This window comes from Mus caroli, unplaced genomic scaffold (assembly GCF_978045245.1).
Source record: "Mus caroli unplaced genomic scaffold, Mus_caroli_1 scaffold_13, whole genome shotgun sequence".
In the NCBI taxonomy this organism is placed as follows: domain Eukaryota; kingdom Metazoa; phylum Chordata; class Mammalia; order Rodentia; family Muridae; genus Mus; species Mus caroli.
The window spans coordinates 106,427,293-106,449,687 of record NW_028227268.1 but is presented as its reverse complement, the minus strand read 5'-3'; the positions used below and the strand labels follow the sequence as shown (position 1 = coordinate 106,449,687).

The 22,395-nt window shown below is 40.4% G+C and overlaps 1 protein-coding gene across 1 annotated transcript in view; it reads left to right on the top strand.

The window, feature by feature from the left end:
• Positions 1-11,112, top strand: part of Cnrip1 (cannabinoid receptor interacting protein 1) — a 33,564-nt gene extending 22,452 nt beyond the window's left edge. Inside the window, exon 3 of the mRNA XM_021176346.3 lies at positions 10,147-11,112. Within this exon, the coding sequence (XP_021032005.1) occupies positions 10,147-10,311 (165 nt within the window). The 3' untranslated portion in view covers positions 10,312-11,112. The remainder of the gene's footprint in view (positions 1-10,146) is intronic.
• Positions 11,113-22,395: the final 11,283 nt, after the last annotated feature.

The following is a 22,395-nucleotide window of genomic DNA, read 5'->3' as shown; positions in this document are numbered from 1 at the left end:
GGCACAAGCTTTATTGCTTACCCCATCAGGAGCCAGTGGAGAAGAGAGCCAGAGAGAGAGCGAGAGATGGTGGAGCCCCCTCCCTTTTATGGAGGACTGTCCTCCACCTCGGACGTGTCACTCCCTGATTGGCTGCAGCCCATCAGCCAGAGTTGTCATCACGGGAAAGGCAGAGCACATGGGATGGGAAACTACCCCAGCGCATGTGCAGATGGTTTGTTTACTACTTAGAACACAGGTGTCAGTGCCATCTTATAATGGCGAATGTGAGGACGGCTCCTTACATCTCCCCCTTTTCTTTTATTTAAGAGCAATAGGCCACCCATAATAATGAGAGTGGAGATAGAGGTCAAATCCCCAGTGTGCAGGTAAAGGAGCCGTACACAAAACCTCCTCCCAGGCTCATCACCCGGAGGGGTCTTGGTCTGCTCCTGTGTCGTTTTTCCTGGGGGAAGGACACTTGGACACTCAACCTTCTTGAAAGATGACATGTCTCCCTAGAATAGGCTCATAAATGCCACAGAGCCCTTCTACTGCAGTGCTTAGCCGTGCAACTCTCTCGGGCTGCTGAAGCACACTCACTCTATCCCGTGCAATGAGACTAGCCTCGTGGGGTGCAAGAGCTGAGTGGCCAGCGACCTATTGCTTAAGCATAGATAACCATATATCAGGGGAAGCACCATGTTCTAGTGCTGCAAGCGCCTGGGAAATAACCACCATGTCTCTCCTAATTTGGGCCTTAAGCTTACAGACCAATCAAAGAAGCAACACTAATCCACAGCAAAGAACAGCTCCAAATAATTCCACCCCCACCCATTCTTTAAAGAAGGAAAATGTTGAAAAGATAGTCCTTAGGTCAGGGACAGGTCCAAGTGCATGGGGCAAGTCTTAATTTTCAAAGGGTCTGTTCAAATTTAGCCGTCCAATTCTGTATCTCCCAACGCTGCTTTCCCTTTGTTGTTGTCGCACTGGACATCACCAAGACGAGGGACATCAGTATTCCCTTGGTCAGTCTGGATTTTTCGGGTGAGTCTTTCTGGTATGGGTTGTCTTCATTCTGTGGAAAAACACAAACAGCTCCCCTGGATCTTATCAAAATAGGATCCGGGCCTTTCCATTTGTTATTTAAAACATCTTTCCATTTAACCATCTCTTTGGGCCTATCTGGCTCTGAACAATGTCGTTCAGCCGTGGTATGGCCATGAGAATCAAGATTTAAAAAATTGAGTGTAAAAGTGCTGTAGACACAGACACTCTTGGTACTCGGGGTAGAGCCTCCTCTTTCTGTTTTATTAGATGGAAGTCCAGTCAGGTGGGTCACGTCCATCTGACGGCAGAACTGTTGGAATTTTTGAGATGTATAAGCTGGTCCATTATCAGTCTTAAGGAGTTTGGGTTTTCCCCAAGCACTCCATGCCTCAAGGCAATGTTGAATCACATGTGAGGCCTTTTCTCCGGTTAAAGGAGAGGCAAACATGATGCCAGAGCATGTGTCAATGGACACATGGAGATATTGAAGTTTTCCAAAGGAAGAAACATGTGTAACATCCATTTGCCAGACCTGTAGAGGTCGAATACCGCGTGGGTTAATTCCCACCTGAGGAACTGGCAAGAACTCATAGCAGCTTTGACATTGAGTAACAATGTCACGGGCTTCTTTTCTCGTCAAGGAGAAACGGCGGCGTAATGTTTCAGCCGTCACATGAAAATTGTTATGAAAATTTTTTGCAGCCTCTATCGGGGATGTTAGGGCAGCAGCCACCACTTTAGTGGCTTTATCTGCCAGATCATTCCCCAGAGCCATGGGGCCAGGTAGGCCTGAATGGGCTCTAACATGAGTAATATAAACAGGAAATCTTCTAGATAACAAAACTAATTGTATCTGCTGAAAAATATTGGCAACTTTACTGGAAGGCTTAATCACTCCAGCCACTTCTAAAAAATTGAGGGGTTCTAAAAAGGTTTTTAAAACTTCTAAAACCACTAAACATTCTACCACTTGAGGTGAATTTTCATTATATTGTTTGGATACTACTTCACCATTAGCCACATAGGCACCTATGCCAGTTTTTGATCCATCAGTATATACCACAACCCCATTTTTAAGTGGGTTTCTTACTGTTATTTGTGGAAACACAACAGATTGATTTTGGGCAAACTGTAAAATTGGATGTTTTGGATAATGGTTATCTATTTGTCCTGAAAAGGAGGTAACTAAAACTGCCCAATCATTAGATGTGGCTGCCAAGGTCTGAACCTGTGCAGCGGTATAAGGTACAATTAAAAGATAGGGATTTCGTCCAAAATGGGTGATCGCTGCTTTTAGGCCTTTAAGGGCGAGCTGTGCAATTGCATCAGGATACCAATTTATTATTTTAGCTGGAGATACATTTGGATGGATCCACAACAATGGCCCATTCTGCCACAAAACTGCGGTTGGCAATTGTGCTGTCTTAAAGACACATAAACTAAAAGGCTGCGAATCCTCAATACGTTGTAATTGTGCATTCTGTAAGGCATCTTCCACCTTTTGTAAGGCCTGGCTAGCAGCTAGAGTAAGAGCCCTAGGGGAGGAGATATGAGAATCTCCTTCTAAAATATCAAACAAAGGCCTTAACTCAGCGGAAGGAATCTTCAAAAAAGGTCTGAGCCAGTTAATATCCCCTAACAGCTTCTGAAAATCATTTAAGGTATGGAGGTGATCTCTTCTTATCTCTACCTTTTGGGGCACAATTTTATTTGGGGACACCACAGAGCCCAAAAATTGTCCTGTATCAGAAATTTGGACCTTTTCTGTGGCTATCTGTAAACCCCACTGACTTAAAGTCTTAAGTAGAAAAGGATATGCCTTTTGTAGTATGGTAAGGTTTTTATGGCATAGAAGGATGTCATCCATGTAAAGAAGCAAAATTAAAGAGGGGAATTGTTCCCTCACTGGCAAAAGAGCTTCTTGCACATAAAGTTGGCACATTGTAGGACTATTGGACATTCCCTGTGGTAAGACCTTCCATTGATACCTCTTATCAGGTTCCATGTGATTAATAGAGGGGATGGTAAAGGCAAATCTGGGCCTATCCCTTGGACACAAAGGTATAGAAAAGAAACAATCTTTAATATCTATAATAATTAAATTCCAGCCACGTGGTAAGGCGGAAAGTACAGGGAGACCTCTCTGTACGGGGCCAAATAAGTTCATTTGCTCATTAATGGCTCTGAGGTCATGGAGCAGTCTCCACTTTCCTGACTTTTTCTTAATTACAAAAATTGGAGTATTCCAAGGTGAGGTAGATGGTTCAATATGGCCCAGTTTTAATTGTTCATTTCCTAACCCTTTTCCCTCTTTATAACCCATCTTTGCCATGATATTTCTTACTTTAACCGAACACCCTCCCGACGGGGCATTCTCATTGGACAAAACAAGGCCCAAATACTGCATAATATCCCTCCCCCAGAGGTTAACCGGGAGTGGGAGCACATAAGGTATGAATTTTCCTCGCTGCCCCTCGGAAGATTCCCATGTCAAGGCAACAGAGCTTATAGTGGGACATGATTGATATCCTAGGCCCTGTAATGAATGAGATGACTCTGTGGTGGGCCATGCTTTGGGCCACCAATGTGTAGAGATTATACTTTTATCTGCTCCGGTATCAAGGATGCCTTCAAACTCTTTTCCGCTGATCTTAAGGCGGGGCTTAGGTCTATCATTCAAAGATACAGCCAAATAGGCAGAATCATTTTCAGAGGAGCCCATTTTCTTTGTCTCAGGTCCTGCAGATTTCTCCCTGGTATTATCAGGGAGGAGTAGCAGCTGAGCTATCCTATCTCCTTTACTAATAGAAAAAACGCCCTTAGGGCTTGAACACAGGACCTGTATTTCAGGGGAATGTTGACAATCCATAACTCCAGGGTGGACTACTAAGCCCTGCAAGGTGAGTGAACCCCGGCCGAGAATAAGGCCCATGGTTCCAGGGGGCAAAGATGGTATAGGCTCCACCGGCACCATTTGTTGCCCGCTGCTTTTGTTCCCCCTGGTAAGAACACACTCAGGGCAACCGGAATCTTCTGCGGCACAAGCTTTATTGCTTACCCCATCAGGAGCCAGTGGAGAAGAGAGCCAGAGAGAGAGCGAGAGATGGTGGAGCCCCCTCCCTTTTATGGAGGACTGTCCTCCACCTCGGACGTGTCACTCCCTGATTGGCTGCAGCCCATCAGCCAGAGTTGTCATCACGGGAAAGGCAGAGCACATGGGATGGGAAACTACCCCAGCGCATGTGCAGATGGTTTGTTTACTACTTAGAACACAGGTGTCAGTGCCATCTTATAATGGCGAATGTGAGGACGGCTCCTTACACAAGATCTAAAATTGGAAATAGAAACAATAAAGAAATCACAAGAGGAGACAATGCTGGAGTTAGAAAACCTAGGAATGAGATAAGGAGTCATAGATGCAAGCATCACCAAGAGAACACAAGAGATAGAAGAGAGAATCTCGGGGGCAGAAGATACCATAGAAAACATTGACACAACAGTCAAAGAAAATGCAAAAAAGCAAAAAGCTCCTAATCCAAACTATTCAGGACATGTAGGACACAATGGGAGGACAATACCTAAGGATAATAGATTTTAGAAGAGAGCTAAGATTCCCAACATAAAGGGCCAGTAAATATCTTCAACAAAATTACAGGAGAGGGCTGGAGAAATGACTCATTGGTTAAGAGCACTGATTGCTCTTCCATAGGTCCTGAGTGCAATTCCCAGCAACCACATGGTGGCTAACAACCACCTATAATGGGATCTGACGCCCTCTTCTGGTGTGTCTGAAGACAGCTACAGTGTACTCATATACAAAAAATAAATAAATAAATCTTTAAAAACTTATAGAAGAAAACTTCCCTAACCTGGAGAAAGAAATGCCCATAAACATACAAGAAGCCTACAGAATTCCAAATAGGCTGGACCAGAAAAGAAATTCCTCCCCTCACATAATAATCAAAACATCAAATGCACTAAACAAAGAATATTAAAAGCAGTAAGGGGAAAAGTCAAGTAACATATAAAGGCAAACCTATAAAAAAAATCACACCAGACTTCTCACCAGAGGATATGAAAGCCAGAAAATCCTGGGCAGATGTCATACAGACCCTAAGAGAACACAAATGCCAGCCCAGGCTACTATACCCAGCAAAACTCTCAATTACCATAGATGGAGAAACCAAAGTATTCCATGACAAAACCAAATTTACACAACATCTTTTTACAAATCTAGCCCTAGGAAGGATAACAGATGGAAAACACCAACACAAGGAGAGAAACTACACCCTAAAAAAAAGCAAGAAAGGAATCTTTCAACAAACCCAAAAGAAGATAGCCACACAAACATGATTCCACCTCTAATAACAAAATAACAGGAAGTAACAATCACTTTTCTTTAATATCTTTTAACACTAATTGACTCAATTCCCCCCAAAAGACACAGACTAACAGACTGGATACTTGAACAGAACTCAGCATTTTGTTGCATACAGGAAATGCACCTCATTGACAAAGACAGACACTACCTCAGAGTAAAAGGTTGGGAAACAATTTTCCAAGCAAGTGGTCCCAAGAAACAAGCTGGAGCAGCCATTCTAATATCGAATAAAATCAACTTTCAACCAAAAATTATCAAAAAAGATAAGGAAGGACAGTTCATACTGGTCAAAGGAAAAAATCTACCAAGATGACCTCTCAATTCTGAACATCTATGTTCCAAATGCAAGGGCACCCTCATTCATAAAAGAAACTTTATTAAAGCCCAAAGCACACATTGCACACCACACAGTAATAATGGGAGACTTCAACACCCCACCCTCAGCAATGGACAGATCCTGGAAACAGAAACTAAACAGAGAAACTAAACAGTGAAACTAACAGAAATTATGAACCAAATGGATCTAACAGATATTTATAGAACATTTCATTCTAAAGCAAAAGAATATACCTTCTTCTCAGCACCTCATGGTACTGTCTTCAAAACTGACTATATAATTGGTCACAAAACAGGCCTCAACAGATATAAGAAGATTGAAATAATCCTATGCACCCTATCTGATTACCACAATCTATGGTTGGTCTTAAATACCAAAAAAAAAAAAAAACAATGAAAAGCACACATACACATGGAAGCTAAACAGCGCTGTACTCAATGATAACTTGGTCAAGGAAGATATACACAAAGAAATTAGAGGCTTTTTAGAATTTAATAAAAATGAGGACACATCATACCAAAACTTATGGGACACAATGAAATCAGTGGTAAGAGGAAAACTCATAGCTTTAAGTGCCTCCAAAAATAAACTGAAGAGAGCTTACACTAGCAGATTGACAGCACACCTGAAAGTGCTAGAACAAAAGAAGCAAATACATCCAAGAGGAGTAGAAGGCAGGAAATAATCAAACTCAGGGCTGAAATCAACCAAATAGAAACAAAAAGAACTATACAAAGAATCAACAAAACCAGGGGCTGGTTCTTTGAGAAAATCAGCAAGATAGATAAATCCTTATCCAAACTAACCAGAGGGCACAGATACAGTATCCAAATTAATAAAATCAGAAATGAAAAGGAAAACATAACAATGAAATATATCTTAAAATCATTATTCTGTTTGTTGAATACCAACAGTTGAAAATATTAAAATCATGTTCTAATAAATAAATAAATAAATAAGCAATCCTCTAGGCTGGAGAGATGGCTCAATGGTTGAGAGCACTGACTGCTCTTCCAGAGGTCCTGAGTTCAATTCCCAGCAACCACATAGTGGCTCACAACCATCTGTAATGGGGATCCAATACCCTCTTCTGGTGTGTCTGAAGACAGCAACAGTGTACTCACATACATGAAATAAATAAATCTTTCTTTAAAAAAAAGTATTGAGAGATGTAACAAGCTCTACAAATAATAAATACAGTATCTTGTACATTTCCATTAAACTCCCCTATCTCAGGCTAGATAGCCACAGATATTTTTTGTCAGTATAGCCTATATTTTATCATATACTTTTAAGGTAATTGGAATTGTATTGTGTGTATTCTCTAGAACCTAGATTGTTTTGCATATACTGTCTTGAGATCCAGCCCTTTTCTTTCCTTAATCTACACAATCTATTGATGGGTCAGTCACATGTCATTTTACACATATACCAAAACTTGCCTTCCATCAAGTAAAGAATTAGGGGTTTTCTGTTAATTCCTGCCTGAAGTTACTATAAACAAGTTCATAGGGTTTTAGGCCATGACTCTGCAAGAAGAGATACTCCTTTCATACCCAGGAACTATATATACTCTAATCGTATCATTCCGTGTTTCACATCAGACATGGTTCCCAAAGGGAAGCCCAGATCTTGCTTTGGGACCAAGTTAGAGGATGAGGCAATGGTGAAAGTGCTGAGTACTGAGCCCCCTGGAAAGCTTTCTGTGAAGCATCCGATCACCCTCCTCCTGTATCCACTGCAAAGCATAAAAGCTCGCCTTGCTCACTGCCCTTCTCTCTATGTCTCCTGGCTCTAGGAGAGTCTGAGATTCCTGCCAAGTCATTCCCTGCCCCTTCCCATCATAGGAGGATCAGAGAAAAAAATAACCACAGGCATAATGCTGTTTAATGCCAGATGCTCTAAATAGCTGCAGTAGGCAGTCATCATCAGGCAAACCCCAAGCCACTTGAGCACCTGCCCAGTGGCCTCTAGAGCATTCTGTGGCCTCTTTGGCTAAAGGACAACAAACCCATTCTTACAGCTCAGAATTCTGTGCAGTAATTTTCACTGAACCTATCTTCCAACCCTCTAGTGGAATGATAACTTTCATTTGCACAGTAGTTGGGGCTGGCCTTGAACTCATGGCAGTCTTTTTCTCTCTGCCTTCCATATGCTGGGATTTCTGTGTAAACTATCATTACCTGGTTGAGATGCAAACATCCTAAAAGCAGTAATCATACCTTATACAAATTTTATATGTACAAGGTACATAATAGGCACTAACAGTTTGAATAGTACAGATTACTATTCATGTGTCTATATAGTATATAGTTGTATAGTGTATAGACACATACACACACACATGAATAGTACCTAAACTTGAGACATGGGCACATAATTTTGACTTTCACACCCTCAATTTTTGATAATAATCTTTATGAATCCAATACTTTGAAGGGAAGTTTTTATAGTTGTCACCTTCAAATGTTCTCACTTGAGACAAAACTAATTTACAAAAAAGCAATTATTTACATTTAGATACAGAATATAGACATTTTCTTGCACTGCTGTCTTTTAAAAGAGAACCCAAAAGATGGCTAGTCCAAATTATTCCCTTTCTTGTCTGTCAGGAGCCATCATTAGGAGAAGCTGAAAATGAGCAGGTGATCTTCCTGAGATGGGTCCACCTTAGATTAACATCTCTGACAGATTTGCTCCAGTAGGCAAGGCCCAAGAGAAATCCACTTTGGAAAAGATTCCTGCTATTAATATGCTTTCCTGTTATAATTAAATATATAACAGTCACTAGTTACTGACCCACCCTTTTGAGCAGATTTCTGCAGACCTACAAAGATGTACTATCTTGTAGTGATGCTATATGGAGAAGTAGATGATGATTCTATAGAATTTCCCAACTTGATTCAAATAATTTTAGGAAGATTTAGAGATTGCTTTAGTTGCTAGGAAGATGTAATAAAGTTAGAATCAAGAATAGAATGTGCCCACTCCTCAGGCTAGTAAATAAAGGCTGCATAATATGAAATATAATGATCTTTCATAATCACACTAAAAAGGAAAATAGACTTGGGCCAATTTTGTGTTCATGGAAAAACATTTAGGTCCAAGGATAAAGTCACGGGTGTGCACTATGATAAGGCAAGGTCATGTAAAAATTGTTCCTTTGAACTTTTAATGAGTATATTATAATGAAACACTGCTTTGAACTTAATATCAACATCCTTATGTAATTCCCATTTCATGTAATATTTTATCTTTGAGGTAATTTTCTAAAGAACTTTTTGTCTAAGAAGGTATTAAAATACCAGGAAAAAAATAAATAAAGTTGTTGGTTGAATAACCATTTGGCTTGAAGAGTTTTGCCCCATCCTCCCATCCATCCATCCAAATGTATTTGTCTGTTTGTCTATGTTTATGTGTAGGTATGTGTTTATGTATGTAAACATGCATGAATATTTGTGTATTTGATTGTGACAGATGATCAGGCCTGGCCAGAGTATGGAGGTATACGTGTTTGAATGTATGTGTCTATCCACATTTGCCTGCATGCAACATCTTAATTCTTTTGCTTTCCTTCCTCTCTTGTTCACAAAGAGGTACCCAGCTTAGCCAGAGAGGCTTCTTGTTGATTCACCAAAGAAGGGAGCACCAGCAATAAATCCTTTCACTTAATTCCCTGCTGCTAAACAGTATGTGTTCATTGCCAGATATTAGCACTTATTAAAGCACAAGTAATAACGAGTTAGGGTTTTTAGTGCTTAATGAAGTGTAGCACGAGTAACAAAGAGTTTTAGTGCTTAATGAAGTACAGAACAGTAAGAAAGAGTTAAGTTTCCCTAGCGCTTATTTAAGCATAGTTAGATAAAGCACAGAGTTATAATGTTTAATAAAGCACAGAGTTAAAGAGAAAAGAAGCCAGTGTTTTTTAACCATAGAGTAAGCAAGAACGTTTTTACAATCTTTTAGAAGTTATCAGCAAGAATTCGCTATAGTCAGAGAGCTAGAAGGCCAGAGACTATCAGTCTTTAAAGAAACGTCTGATGTTGTGCCCCACCCATTCCAGGTCCGGAGGACTCCCGGCACTTCACTTTCCATTTCCCTTCTGTGGCAAGGAGAATTTTAGAAAAAAAACACTGAAATTGTGAGAGTCTAAGGTTGGCTTTTCGGAAACCTAAACTTGGAAAGTAAGAAAACTTCATAAAACAGTTCAATGCCAGAGATCTTGGGAAAAATATCTCCAGTATAGGAATGTAGTGCATAAAAGGAAATGTGTGAGCTTTGCAGACTACTAGAGACATGGCTTCTGAGTCCTGATTACCAGGAGCTGTGTCGCTGACTTTAACAGTCATCCACTACTTGTGGCAGGATGCAATTTTTATGATTGTCTCTCTTTCCTCAGTTCACAGACATCGGGACCTTCGAGACAGTGTGGCAAGTCAAGTTCTACAATTACCACAAGCGAGACCATTGCCAGTGGGGAAGCCCTTTCTCTGTCATTGAGTATGAATGCAAGCCCAATGAGACCCGCAGCCTCATGTGGGTGAATAAGGAGTCCTTCCTCTGAAAATGATTTCTTTTAATGTTGCAAGACAATCTCCAGAAATTGACGTTTAGACAAACCAGCACAAGCCTTAACCAAGGCACACCACACCATGGCTGTTTCCCAATGACCTCCTACCCCCCAGTTACTGTGAAAGTGTGACTCCCCTCTGATGCAGTACCCATGACATCACATGTAATGTCACATTCCTGAAAGCTCTCCTTTTGCTATTGTATGCTGGTGTTCCTGCATCTATCCTGTCTGCCAGTGTGACAGGAGCGCAGTGGAAGTGGCAGGTTTGTCCTACACCAGAAAGTTCCACAGAGAGACCATGGTGTTTTGTTTTCAAGATAAATAATTTCTCCCTTTTGTGTTCATTGTTAAATTAAGATAACAATGTGCTGGAGTCCCTCATGTGTGACTTGTAACATGTAGCATGCAATGTGTGTGAGCATCCAAAGGTGACTTTGTGAAAATGTAACAACATGGTCTGCAGTAAATGGGACCCAAATGTTGTGCTTCCTATCAACAGCTCAGCTGTTTTAGAGAAAGGAAGATAATGAAGGAATAAAAAGATGAATATATAAGTAAGTATTTTTAATGTATTAATAGTATTTCAAGTAGCAAGGCATTTTGCTGTGGTCTAGTAGAAATAGGGAAAAGACATTGTTGTGGAATTGGACCTGTGGCTCATCCCTTTGGCAAGCAACCATAGACTTTGAACAAACATAAAGATGGCACTAATACATACCCTTTCACTTGAACTTTGTACAACCGTGTATGGAATGGTAATCAACTTTTGATATTTCTTAATAAAGACATTGGAAATGATGCCCCGACTTGAACTCTGAATTGTGCAACAGCTGTCTAGCAGGTCAATCTCCTTTCTTAAACAGTGCACTCAAATCTCTATGCTGAAGGGTAAGAGCAGTTTACTGAAAGTAAAGCTAATATTCCTATCGCGGGCCTGCAGCAAGGTCCAACAATGGCAGCAAGAGCCTAAGCATCAACAGAGGAAGAGAAGAAGGAGGAGAGAGTTAGGAGCTTTTGGAATGGGGATAGCATAAGGGCAAGATGTAGCTGCTAGAGTTTCCTGATATCATGGTGGATCCATCAGGATTGGCCACCGGAGGAATCAGGTTTAATAGGGCTTACAAGATAAGGTTTTAGTTGTTGCACCCAGAGACTGAGTTACCATTTTTCTGAACTAAGTTTGTTGTGGTGTTTTTCTTCTCGAGGGACTCGACTGGGTTGCAGAGAGAAAGGCACAGCCACAAAGCGTGGGTTCGTCTGATGTGTACCACAAAGGCCATGGGAGCTTAGAAGCATGGGGTTGGTGTGATAGTGACCTGCCAGGGGGAACCTACTGAGCTGGGTGGAGAGATTTTGGAGTTCTGAGTCAGAGTCTCCATGAAATAGCAACAGGTCAGCCATTGCCCGCCAGTGCGTGGCTGGCCAGTCCCACAGGGCAGAGTTGCCGGACTCAAGTGCAGGAACATACTGGTTCTTTTTTAATATTTCCCACAACAGGTGGCAAACCAACGAGTTGGGCACGAATCTACTAGAAATTTGAGATTAGTAGTCTGAGAGTTAAAGTTTTGTTTTCTAAGTGAGAGGAAGGTAGTGCTGGAGGAGTCACTGACTTAAACTCAGGGATTGAAACAACAAAAGTCCTAAGGTTCCCCGCTGCAGGCTGCTCTGAGTTAGGAGAAGAATGAAGTTGCTACTTTTTAGGGCAGAGATGGATTGAACTGTGAATTGGGATTATTGGCTTTTAGGACAGATTTATATACAGATTCTGTCAGAATCATATGGGGAATTTTGCCCGAGGTTCCGAACTAGGATAGGGAAAATTAGTCACTGACTCCAGAGTAGAGAGGCAGTGATAATATTATTTGCTACGTACAAGTATTATTTTATTGTCTGTTGCTCCAAGTAGAGAGATCAACAGATAGATATTATACAGGTATTAATAAAATATGTCTGTGGCTCCAAGCAGAGAGCCAAACAGATAAATGGTATAACAAGATGGCTGCTCTAGGCAGAGAGCTGAACAGTAAGGTAGAATGAAGATTGCTTTATATACCTCACAGGATACTCAAATTCTGTCTAATGTGGGCTCCACGGGAATCTTGGGTTTTATTTCCTGCTTGATAAAATAGATAAAGCCTAATAATAGGCACATACAGTATTTTAGTTTACTTCATTTGTTTTGGATTCTTTTAACTTTCAAAATGGGTATGGTTTTGAGTTTTGTGGTTCTATTATTCCTCTGGGAGAGAGGTCTAAATGAAGGGTTTTCAGAATACTGTCTCAAGGATATGCTGATTTGGGAAAAAGGTTTTGTCTTTGCATTTTTAGAAAAGGTGTCTATACACCTTCCAGAGTTGTAGGGATCATATATGCCGAATACACCTTCCAGAATTGAAGGGATCAAATATGCCGAATACACCTTCCAGAGTTATAGGGATCATATATGACAAAGTGAGGCCCCCAGAGGATTAGATTCCAGAGAATCAAACAAAAAAAGTATATCTTGATGATGATACTAAGATTTTCTTTTGAGATTTCTATATTACAGAATATACAGCCTTGATGAGTCTCCTTGTCAGACATGCTGAACTGACCTGCTTGAACTTCTGATGTCCTGGACTTTCAGCTGGATCCAGTCAAGACACAGACATCAGAGACTAAATCAATCGTTGGTGTGGCCTTTTTCCTACCCTTCAAAATATCTCAACGCCCATATTGAGCTTGAAGAAGTTATGAAGAGTTGTTGCCCCAGTTCCCTGGGCTTTGGGGCTAGAGGGGGTTATTATAGGTTGTCTTTCTAGGGAATATAGAAATGGTCATAATTGGAACAGGGAGGAATAGCTAGAATTGATTGCATAGTCATAATCTCATTTGGTAGAAACATTTTTAATTGTTACTAGGTTGATGTCATACTTTCTTATTTTGGTACAGAATTGTTTTGATGCAAAATCAAGGTTTTCATTTTTATAAATTCCTTCTATTGAGACAAAAATTTTTAAACTACAGAACTTAGACCCAGTCCTTCTATAACTGTTATTATAAAAAGATCTGAAATGTTTAAGTCTGTGAGTTAAGGGCCAAACAACAAATTCATAATTCTGAGTTTATAGTTAGGGTGTTTTCAGATATTTTAATTAGAAATAACTGATAGTAGAAACAGAGAACAGTCCAGATTAGTTTACATAGATACTTAGTTTTCAAAAACGTCAGAAATCCATAGAATGTGGCACTTGATATTATTTAATGCTCCATGACTTCTTGACTTACTGGGGCTGTATAGATAGGCAACTGTCTCTACAGCTTATCTCAGTTCTGGACGCTGTGTTAGGCTTCCTATATATTTTCAGTTAATGTTGGTCATTTTCAGATTTCTGAAGGGGTTGAAAAACTACTTATTGTCTCATAGCCAGCCCAGGCTATTTAACATTGAGAGAAAAGATCTGAGAGGATGGTTTTCAGATGGCGTACAATCTAAAGCCAGGACATAAGTCAAGGTACAGTCATAAGTCTTTTAATTTAGGATAGATGACAATGTCCTATCTTAATGACATAAATGAGGGACTGGGTGTTAGGTCTATCTTATACTTTATAAACTACAAAATGGTAATAGTTGTTCTCTGTATTTGAGAGAAAGGTTTTGTTTTTTATTAGAAAAGAAAGGGGGAAGTGTTGTGGGTGGGCCTGGTGCTGTTTGTATTTGTATGCTAATTCTGCTCTCCTGGGAGGGATTGAGGACAAGGAGTGAGTCACATATCCAGATGACTTCTTGTGAACCAATCCCCTAATGAACAAAGAAGCAATCGATGGGTGATTAGGCTGGAATTCTAGGTTGGACAGAGGAAGAGAAGCAGGAGAGAGGTTTTTGGAACGGGGATAGCATAAGGGCAAGATGTAGCTGCTTGAGTTTCCTGGTACTATGATGGATCCGTCAAGATTTACCACCAGAGGAATAAGATTTAATAGGACTTACAAGATAAGGTTTTAGTTGTTGTGCCCTGAGATTGAGTTACTGTTGTTTCTGAGAAAAAAAAAAAAGTGTCTACACATTTACTAAGCAATCAGCATAAGTTTGTCGTTATCTTTGTTCCTTACTTTGTGACAACTGCTCCACTGGTGAGATACTGAACGCAATAGCAAGAGGGCCTCATACTGGAGCAGACATGTACACCACCAGCAGTCAGACTTCATTGCCTGCTCACAGGGCACTTCAAGGAATGTGGCACAAAGCCTATACTGCAGCACATGATTCCATAAGAAGGAATTTCCTCCTAAAAAAATAATATCCTGCCTTCTATATTATCACTTAGTTGAACATGAAATATCCTACTATGTTGGGGAAAACTCAGCTTGAGATTTTCCTTTCTCTACTTGTAAGCCTTTCATATGAGAATATGGTGGTCCCCACCTGCAATCCCAGAACACGGGAGGATGAAGCAAGAGGATCGTAAGTTCAAGGCAGCCTGTGCCATATAGCCAGATCCTGTCCCAAAACACCAAGAGCACACAAGGTTAATGGAAGTATTTATAAAGGGTTGATTTATTACAGAACTAAATTTGGAAGCCTTTCTTCCACCAGTAAATAGCTAGCCTGCAATGAGTCTATGCTGCCACCAGGGAACAGCAATTCCCCAGCTTGGGACTAATAAAGAGCTCAATGTATTTCTCAGTTAGCACGGTCAACTATATCAGCAACTACTACATTTGCCAAGTGAAAGCACAAGCCTGTTTCTAATTACCATATTTTAAAAGTCTAACTTCAGTTATTGGCCAGACATTGACCTATTTTTAAAAGTGGGGTTTTCTCTGGAATGTGAAGCAACCTGAAGGCAATAAAAGGGGCAAAATGGAAATCTTTATAAATATTTGATTTATAAATCTTTATAAATAAATATTATAAAATTATATATTATAAATATTATATTAATATTATAAAAATAAATCTTTATAAATATTTGATTTATAAATGTTGTGTTTGTGAAACAGTAGTGTCCAGCCTGTAAGTGATCGCAGAGCTTTAGAGTTTGTTTGGAGCTTGTACGTAGTAGTATCATGATGCTTGCAATAATATGTGCTTTCTGAGGGAAGAGGCTTCACTACCAATTGGAAACCAGTTAACCCAGGACTGGAGGAAATGTGGCAAGTCTAACCACATATGCCTCACACAGAGGTGCTGAAAGAGCCTGGGTGAAAAGCCAGGGCGTGAGCCCCACTAAGATCCCTTTCTGAGCTCACGGTCACCTCAGTTTAATCTAGTCTAGAGTTTTATCAAAATCCTTTAAAATCTATGACGTGAACCTCTCTTTGTTTTTAGAGTGGTCCCCTCTTTGTTTTTAAAGTGGGGTGTGTGTGTGTGTGTGTGTGTGTGTGTGTGTCTGTCTGTCTGTCTGTCTGTCTGTGTGCGCGCGCGCGTGATTCCTGCAAGTCCAGAGACAAGGTAGACTCAGAAAGGTGGATGAGTGGTGTAAATGAAGCAATAGGAAATCTTAACAGTTCATCCGCCGGGCTGAATGAGTGCTCCTGGCATCTTCTGTTCTACTTAGTACTGGACTCCAGCCCAGTCTCTCTGGCTACTTACTCTTCTCTGGTTCTCCTCCTACTCCAAAATATAAGTGCTCAGCTATATCAAGTAGCTGAGTTGTAACTTTGTCCCTCAACCACCTGGGAGAGTTATTTTTATACAAGTTGTAGTCACTCTTTTCACTTCCAGCCTCAGATGGCTGTCTCCCTAGAAGCCCGAGGAATGAGGCCATCCTTTTAACTGGGGTGATGATGGAAATACTCTGAAGCAAGGGCAAGGGTAGGAATGCGTGGGATTTATGCTCATTTCCTGAGAAGTCATCGATCTAGCCATGTAAAGTGCACAGGTCACACATGGGAACACAAAACATGACAAAAAGAAAGATTCTGCCACAGATGTGGCAAAATCTGTTCACTACAGACTGTTCCCTGTAATGGCCTTTGACTCTGAGGTTAGACAAGTTCGGCCATGTGCACTGATCCAGTTTCTGGCTCTTAGGAAATTAAAAACAGAACAAGTAGAGGAAAGAGGACAATCTATAGAGATTAGTTATAGGCAGAATATTTTTCTTTTTTTTTATAATACAAAAAAAATATTTTATTTGTGTATCAAAGACTCTAAGGTTAACAGTTGATGTCAAGACACAAAAAGGCTTAAAAAGCTATAGATATTCAACCTCCCTTGATTATTTTAGAGCATCTGATATGCTCTGCTCCCAACTGAATCTTAAGCATGATGTGTTCGGGTGACAGGACTATGATTCCTTTACATTAGTCTTCAGCATCTTTCTTCTTTTTCTTTTTCTTCTTTTCCTCTGGACTAGGAACTGCTGTGCTGGTACATGGCTCCTCCTATATTTTCTTTTTTACAGAAAAGAAGACAAATATCACAGTAAGTCAAAATGTGTACTAGTAATGTCCATTTTCAGTAGAGATGTAAATTTCTTTTAAATCGAGGAGTAGCTACAGATACCAAACAAAAACTGATGTACATGGTTCAGATTCATTTAAAGACACCGGCTTACTGTTTTCATAAATGTATCGTGCATGGTTCAGTGCTTGGGAGCTCAGATTCTGGAACCAAATACTTCATTTAAATCCTCATTCAGGGCTGGAGAAAGGAAGTACAGATTGCCCTGCCTCCACCTCCCCGTGCTGGAATGGAAGGTGTCAACACCACACCGACAAGACTCCATTTTTGATAAAATACAAAATCAGGACAGAATCAGAGCATTTCGATTCAGTAAAAGTCAAGAATCATGTCAAATGTTCTCTGTACTATTTCTTTCAATCACCTTGTCCTTGTGAGACAGGCTGTGTACATCCTGTTTCCATTTCTCACAGAAAAATAGACTGCAAAACAAGATGCAAAGTTTATTTTGTTACAAGAAGCCCCTTTATTTGACTTTAATTTTGCCATTGTGAGTTGGTAAAAAAAAAGAATAATAATAATACTTACCTCACAAACTGGTTAAGAGAAAGCCTCTCTTCTCCCCCTTACTCTCCCCCTTGATAAGCAGAATTTGTTTAAAATATGTTCTTTTATATCCACACCCCTGCACTGTTTTGGAAAAAGACTGTTAGGTTTGCTTTGCTTAGGTCTGTTTTAGCTTAGTAGATCATCTGATGCTCCCAAAGAAATTGTGTGTGTGTGTGTGTGTGTGTGTGTGTGTTACAACACCTATAACATGATGATTTCTGCCAAGAACAGAAGCATTCTTTTCCTGGGACTTCATTTAATATACTACAACTGTCCCTTATATATACATAGGATATTTTCTAAGACCCCCTAGTAAATATCCAAAAACTTTAATAGCACCAAAACCTATACATTCTATTTGCTTGTTATACCTAATTTATGTAGTAAATTTTAATTTACGAGTTAGGTACAAAAAGAGATTAACAACATCAATGATAATATAGCATAATTGTAAATGCAGAATAGAACCTAATGTCATAAGAGAGATTACATCAAACTGTTCAGAACTGCCTGAAATTTAAAATGTACAAACTGTTTATTTCTGGAGTTGCCTCTTTGATCTTTTTGGGCCACCACTGACCATGGACAAATGGTGCTATAAAGGAGAGCAAAAGTTTGGATAAACTGACACCACTATACTTCTTACAGCAAATTACACTGCAATAGTCTTTTTAAGTGAGAGCTACCATGAATTAAATGTTTTATTTAAGAAATAAGGCACCTAATCTTCTGGCCCCCAACAAATGAAAATGTTTGGTTCTGCACTAGAATTTCTGGGTACTCCAGATGGGCACAGTAGCCCCAGCTTTCTTGAATGCTGTAAGTCCAGCAGTTTTGCCGTTAGCATACAGCCTGTCCCTGCTAGCAATGCCCTGCCAAGAAATTGTGACATTTAAGCTGTCACATTTAAGGTTGTCAAATGGTTGAGTGAAGAAATGTCCAAATTTGAGTTTATCCACAGGTTTGATTCTATTGTTTTATTTCCTTGACATGTCATCAGCCTCTCTCCATCTAATGTCTGCTTTTCTCACTCTCACAGCAACTTCCACATCTCCTCGGTGACTCACTAAAACTCACTGACTCAGCAGAAAGGGTGTGGAGAGTCTAGAAAGAGCTGGCTCCCTGGCCACAGCACCAGCCAGCAGGAAGTTTGGAAGAGATTAATCCTCGGCAGGCTAAAACAGGTCCATTTAAAAAAGATTTTTGAAAGAAGGAAAGTGGATGGGGCTGAGGTGGGGTCTGAATTCTCTTATTGACGTCTCTTCTAGTAAGCTTACTTTCTGATTTGTTCAATAATTGGTTGCTTGAAGAAAATTAATCATTTACGCTTGTCAGGATAATGTTACCAACCAAACATTTCTAACCCTCCCCCAGCTAAGCACAGGGCAGAATTTATGCAGGAACAAGGGGCCAGTGGCTCAGGCCAATGAGTTATAAGCAGGCACAGTCTGAGTCTCTTTCAGACAGGACAATCAGATTGGCTATTCGGTGACCAGCAGACAGCCTTTCATGACAACCTTTCATGTTCTTTCCTGACAACCATAGTTTCTATTACCTGGGTCCTGCAATGGAAGAAGCGGCTCTCCAGCCAACCTTTCTTTCCTACATTGTAAGTGAAGAATAAACTTCTCATCCAAGATGTTTAATGTGACAAATGTTACATTTTGTAGAAAAATTGAAGACCTGCACAAGCATCCCACAGATTTCCCAAGTAACGTGTCACCATCTTTGCTTTGTGGCCCTGTGAGGCTTCTCTCTTTCCTCTTTATTACAGGAGCTATAGAGGCCTGTAAGGTGGACTTTCCCCACCCTCTAACTGAATCCCTCCATCCCTGGGTAGAGATGTGACTCTGATCTGCTGCAAAGGTTAGAACACCTGTCTTCTCACTTAAGAGTTAATCCAGCTCCCCTGGCTAAAGAACCACCCCTCAGGAAGGCTGGCTTTCCTAAAACTGTGCTAAAGAGACAAAAGGATTTATTATCCCCTTGGGGGGATGAAGTACTTTTTCTTCCCACACCCTCAATGCAGTTGTTTATGGAGCTGAAGCTGCACACCTCTGGTAAATTTGAAAAGTATAACTTCCTCCTCCTCCTCCTCCTCCTCCTCCTCCTCCTCCTCCTCCTCCTCCTCTTCTTCTTCTTCTTCTTCTTCTTCTTCTTCTTCTTCTTCTTCTTCTTCTTCTTCCTCTTCTTCCTCTTCTTCTTCTTCTTCTTCTTCTTCTTCTTCTTCTTCTTCTTCTTCTTCTTCTTCTTCTTCTTCTTCTTCTTCTTCTTCTTCTTCTTCTTCTTCTTCTCTCTTTATTTGTTTCTAACTCTTAGCCAAAGGCTAACTATGTGTTCTCTGCTACCCTGGATTTTCTCATTCTTTCTCTGAAGTAGGCACACTTCTACCTTTGCCACTTGCTGCTTGCATTCTTCCATTGAAGGTGCCAGACTAACCCAAAAGGTGAGGCTTTCTCTCTTTCTTTTTCTTCATAGGCCTCTTTCTAGTGGTTGATTTACAGCTTTCCCACCCTGTGTTTCCTCACAAACTCTAATAAAATTGTCCTACTGGCTATTTTTAAATTATTTTTTAAACAGGATTAAGACAAGAACTCAAAGAGGAAGCCCCAACTTCTCCAGTCACGTGAGGCATCCCACCTGGAGCACTGAGCACTTGTGGTAACTTTCTCTCTCTCTCACTCTCCTGGATTCTTTCTTTCTTCCTTTATCACGTGTGTCTGTGGCTGATTATTACCACAGGATCTCTTTGCTTTCCTCATAGAGAGTATCTGAATCTGATTAATTCACACTGACTGCTCCCCTTTTCTGCCAAGGACTGAAAGTGGTACTACTCAAAATACAAAAAATAAAAAGAAAGAAAGAAAATTTGAAAACAATATTTTTTCTAAAAGAATGAGGGTAAATTATTACAGAAAAGTAAAAACCACTTCCGAGAGTTTGAAGGGGCTCCAAGGAATGTATAGGCAAGGAAAATAGCTTTTAAGTCAGTTCTAAATCATTTTCTGCCAAGTAAAGTCAGGGAATAAGCTGTGTGTAGACATATGACTATAATCCCAACACTTGGGAGATGGAGGCAGGAGGAGCTCAGTTAGAGGGCCACCTGGCCTATAGAGCAAGATCCTGTCTCTAAAAACAATCTGTGGGGTGCATTGTGAGAGTAATTACTCATTTTTCTCTCACACAGAATAAAGAATAAGATAAATTCTAACTATTTTGGGTGTGTTCTATTTAGTGTTAGAAGGATGGATCAAACAGAATGAGAAGGTAAAATTAGTATGTATTAGGTGAATAAAATTTTATACATATTGTGGGTTTTTTTTAGATATTTTATTTATTTACATTTCAAATATTATCCCCTTTCCTAGATTCCCCTCTGAAAATTCCCTATCCCCTCCTGCCCTCCCCCTGATCCCCAACCCACCCACTCCCATTCCTGGTCCTGGCATTCCCCTATAAAGGGGCATAGAGCCTTCACAGGACCAAGGGCCTCTCCTCCCATTGATGACTGACTAGGCCATCCTCTGCAGCTGGAGCCATGAGTCCGACCATGTTTTCTTTGGTTGGTGGTTTAGTCCCTGGGAGCTCTGGGGGTACTGGTTAGTTCATATTGATGTTCCTCCTGTGGGGCTTCAGACTCCTTCAGCTCCTTGGGTCCTTTCTCTGGCTCCTTCATTGCAGACCTTGTGCTCCATCCAATGGATGAGTGTGAGCATCCACTTCTGTATTTGTCAGGCATTGGCAGAGACTCACAGGAGACAGCTATATTCCTGTCAGCAGGCTCTTGTTGACATCTGCCTAGTGTCTGGGTTTGGTGGTTGTTTATGGGATGAATCCCCAAGTAGGGCAAACTCTGGATGGTCGTTCCTTCAGGCTCTGCTCCAAACTTTGTCTCTGTAACTCCTTCCAAGGGGATTTTGTTCCCCATTCTAAGAAGGAATGAAGTGTCCACATTTTGGTCTTCCTTTTTCTTGAGTTTCATGTGTTTTGCTAATTGTATCTTTGATATTCTAATTTTCTGGGCTAATATCCACTTATCAGTGAGAGCATATCATGTGAGTTCTTTTGTGATTGGGTTACCTCACTAAGGATGATCCATCCATTCTAGATCCATCCATTTGCCTAAGAATTTCATAAATTCATTGTTTTTAAGAGCTGAGTAGTACTCCATTGTGTAAATGTACCACATTTTCTGTATCCATTCCTCTCTTGAGGGACATCTGGGTTCTTTCCAACTTCTGGCTATTATAAATAAGGCTGCTATGAACATAGTAGAGCATGTGTCCTTGTTACCAGTTGGAACATCTTCTGGGTATATGCCCAGGAGAGGTATTGCTGGATCCTCCAGTAGTACTATGTCCAATTTTCTGAGGAACCACCAGACTGATTTCCAGAGTGGTTGTACAAGCTTGCAATCCCACTAGCAATGGAGGAGTGTCCCTCTTTCTCCACATCTTCACCAGTATCTGCTGTCACCTGACTTTTTGGTCTAAGCCATTCTGACTGGTGTGAGGTGGAATCTCAGTGTTGTTTAGATTTGCATTTCCCTGATGATTAAGGATGTTGAACATTTTTTCAGGTGCTTCTCAGCCATTCAGTATTCCTAAGTTGAGAATTCTTTGTTTAGCTCTGTAACCCATTTTTAATAGGATTATTTGGAGTCCAACTTTTTAAGTTCTTTGTATATATTGGATATTAATCCCCTATTGAATTTAGGGTTGATAAAGATCCTTTCCCAATCTGCTGGTGGCATTTTTGTCATATTGACAGTGTCTTTTACCTTACAGAAGATTGGCAATTTTATGAGGTCCCATTTGGCAATTCTCAATCTTACAGAACAAGCCATTGCTGTTCTGTTCAGGAATATTCCCCCTGTGCCATATCTTTGAGGCTTTTCTGCACTTTCTCCTCTATAAGTTTCAGTGTTTCTGGTTTTATGTGGAGTTCCTTGATCCACTTAGACTTGAGCTTTGTACAAGGAGGTAAGATTAATTTGCATTCTTCTACATTATAACCACCAGTTGTGCCAGCACCATTTGATGAAAATGCTGTCTTTTTTCCACTGGATGGTTTTAGCT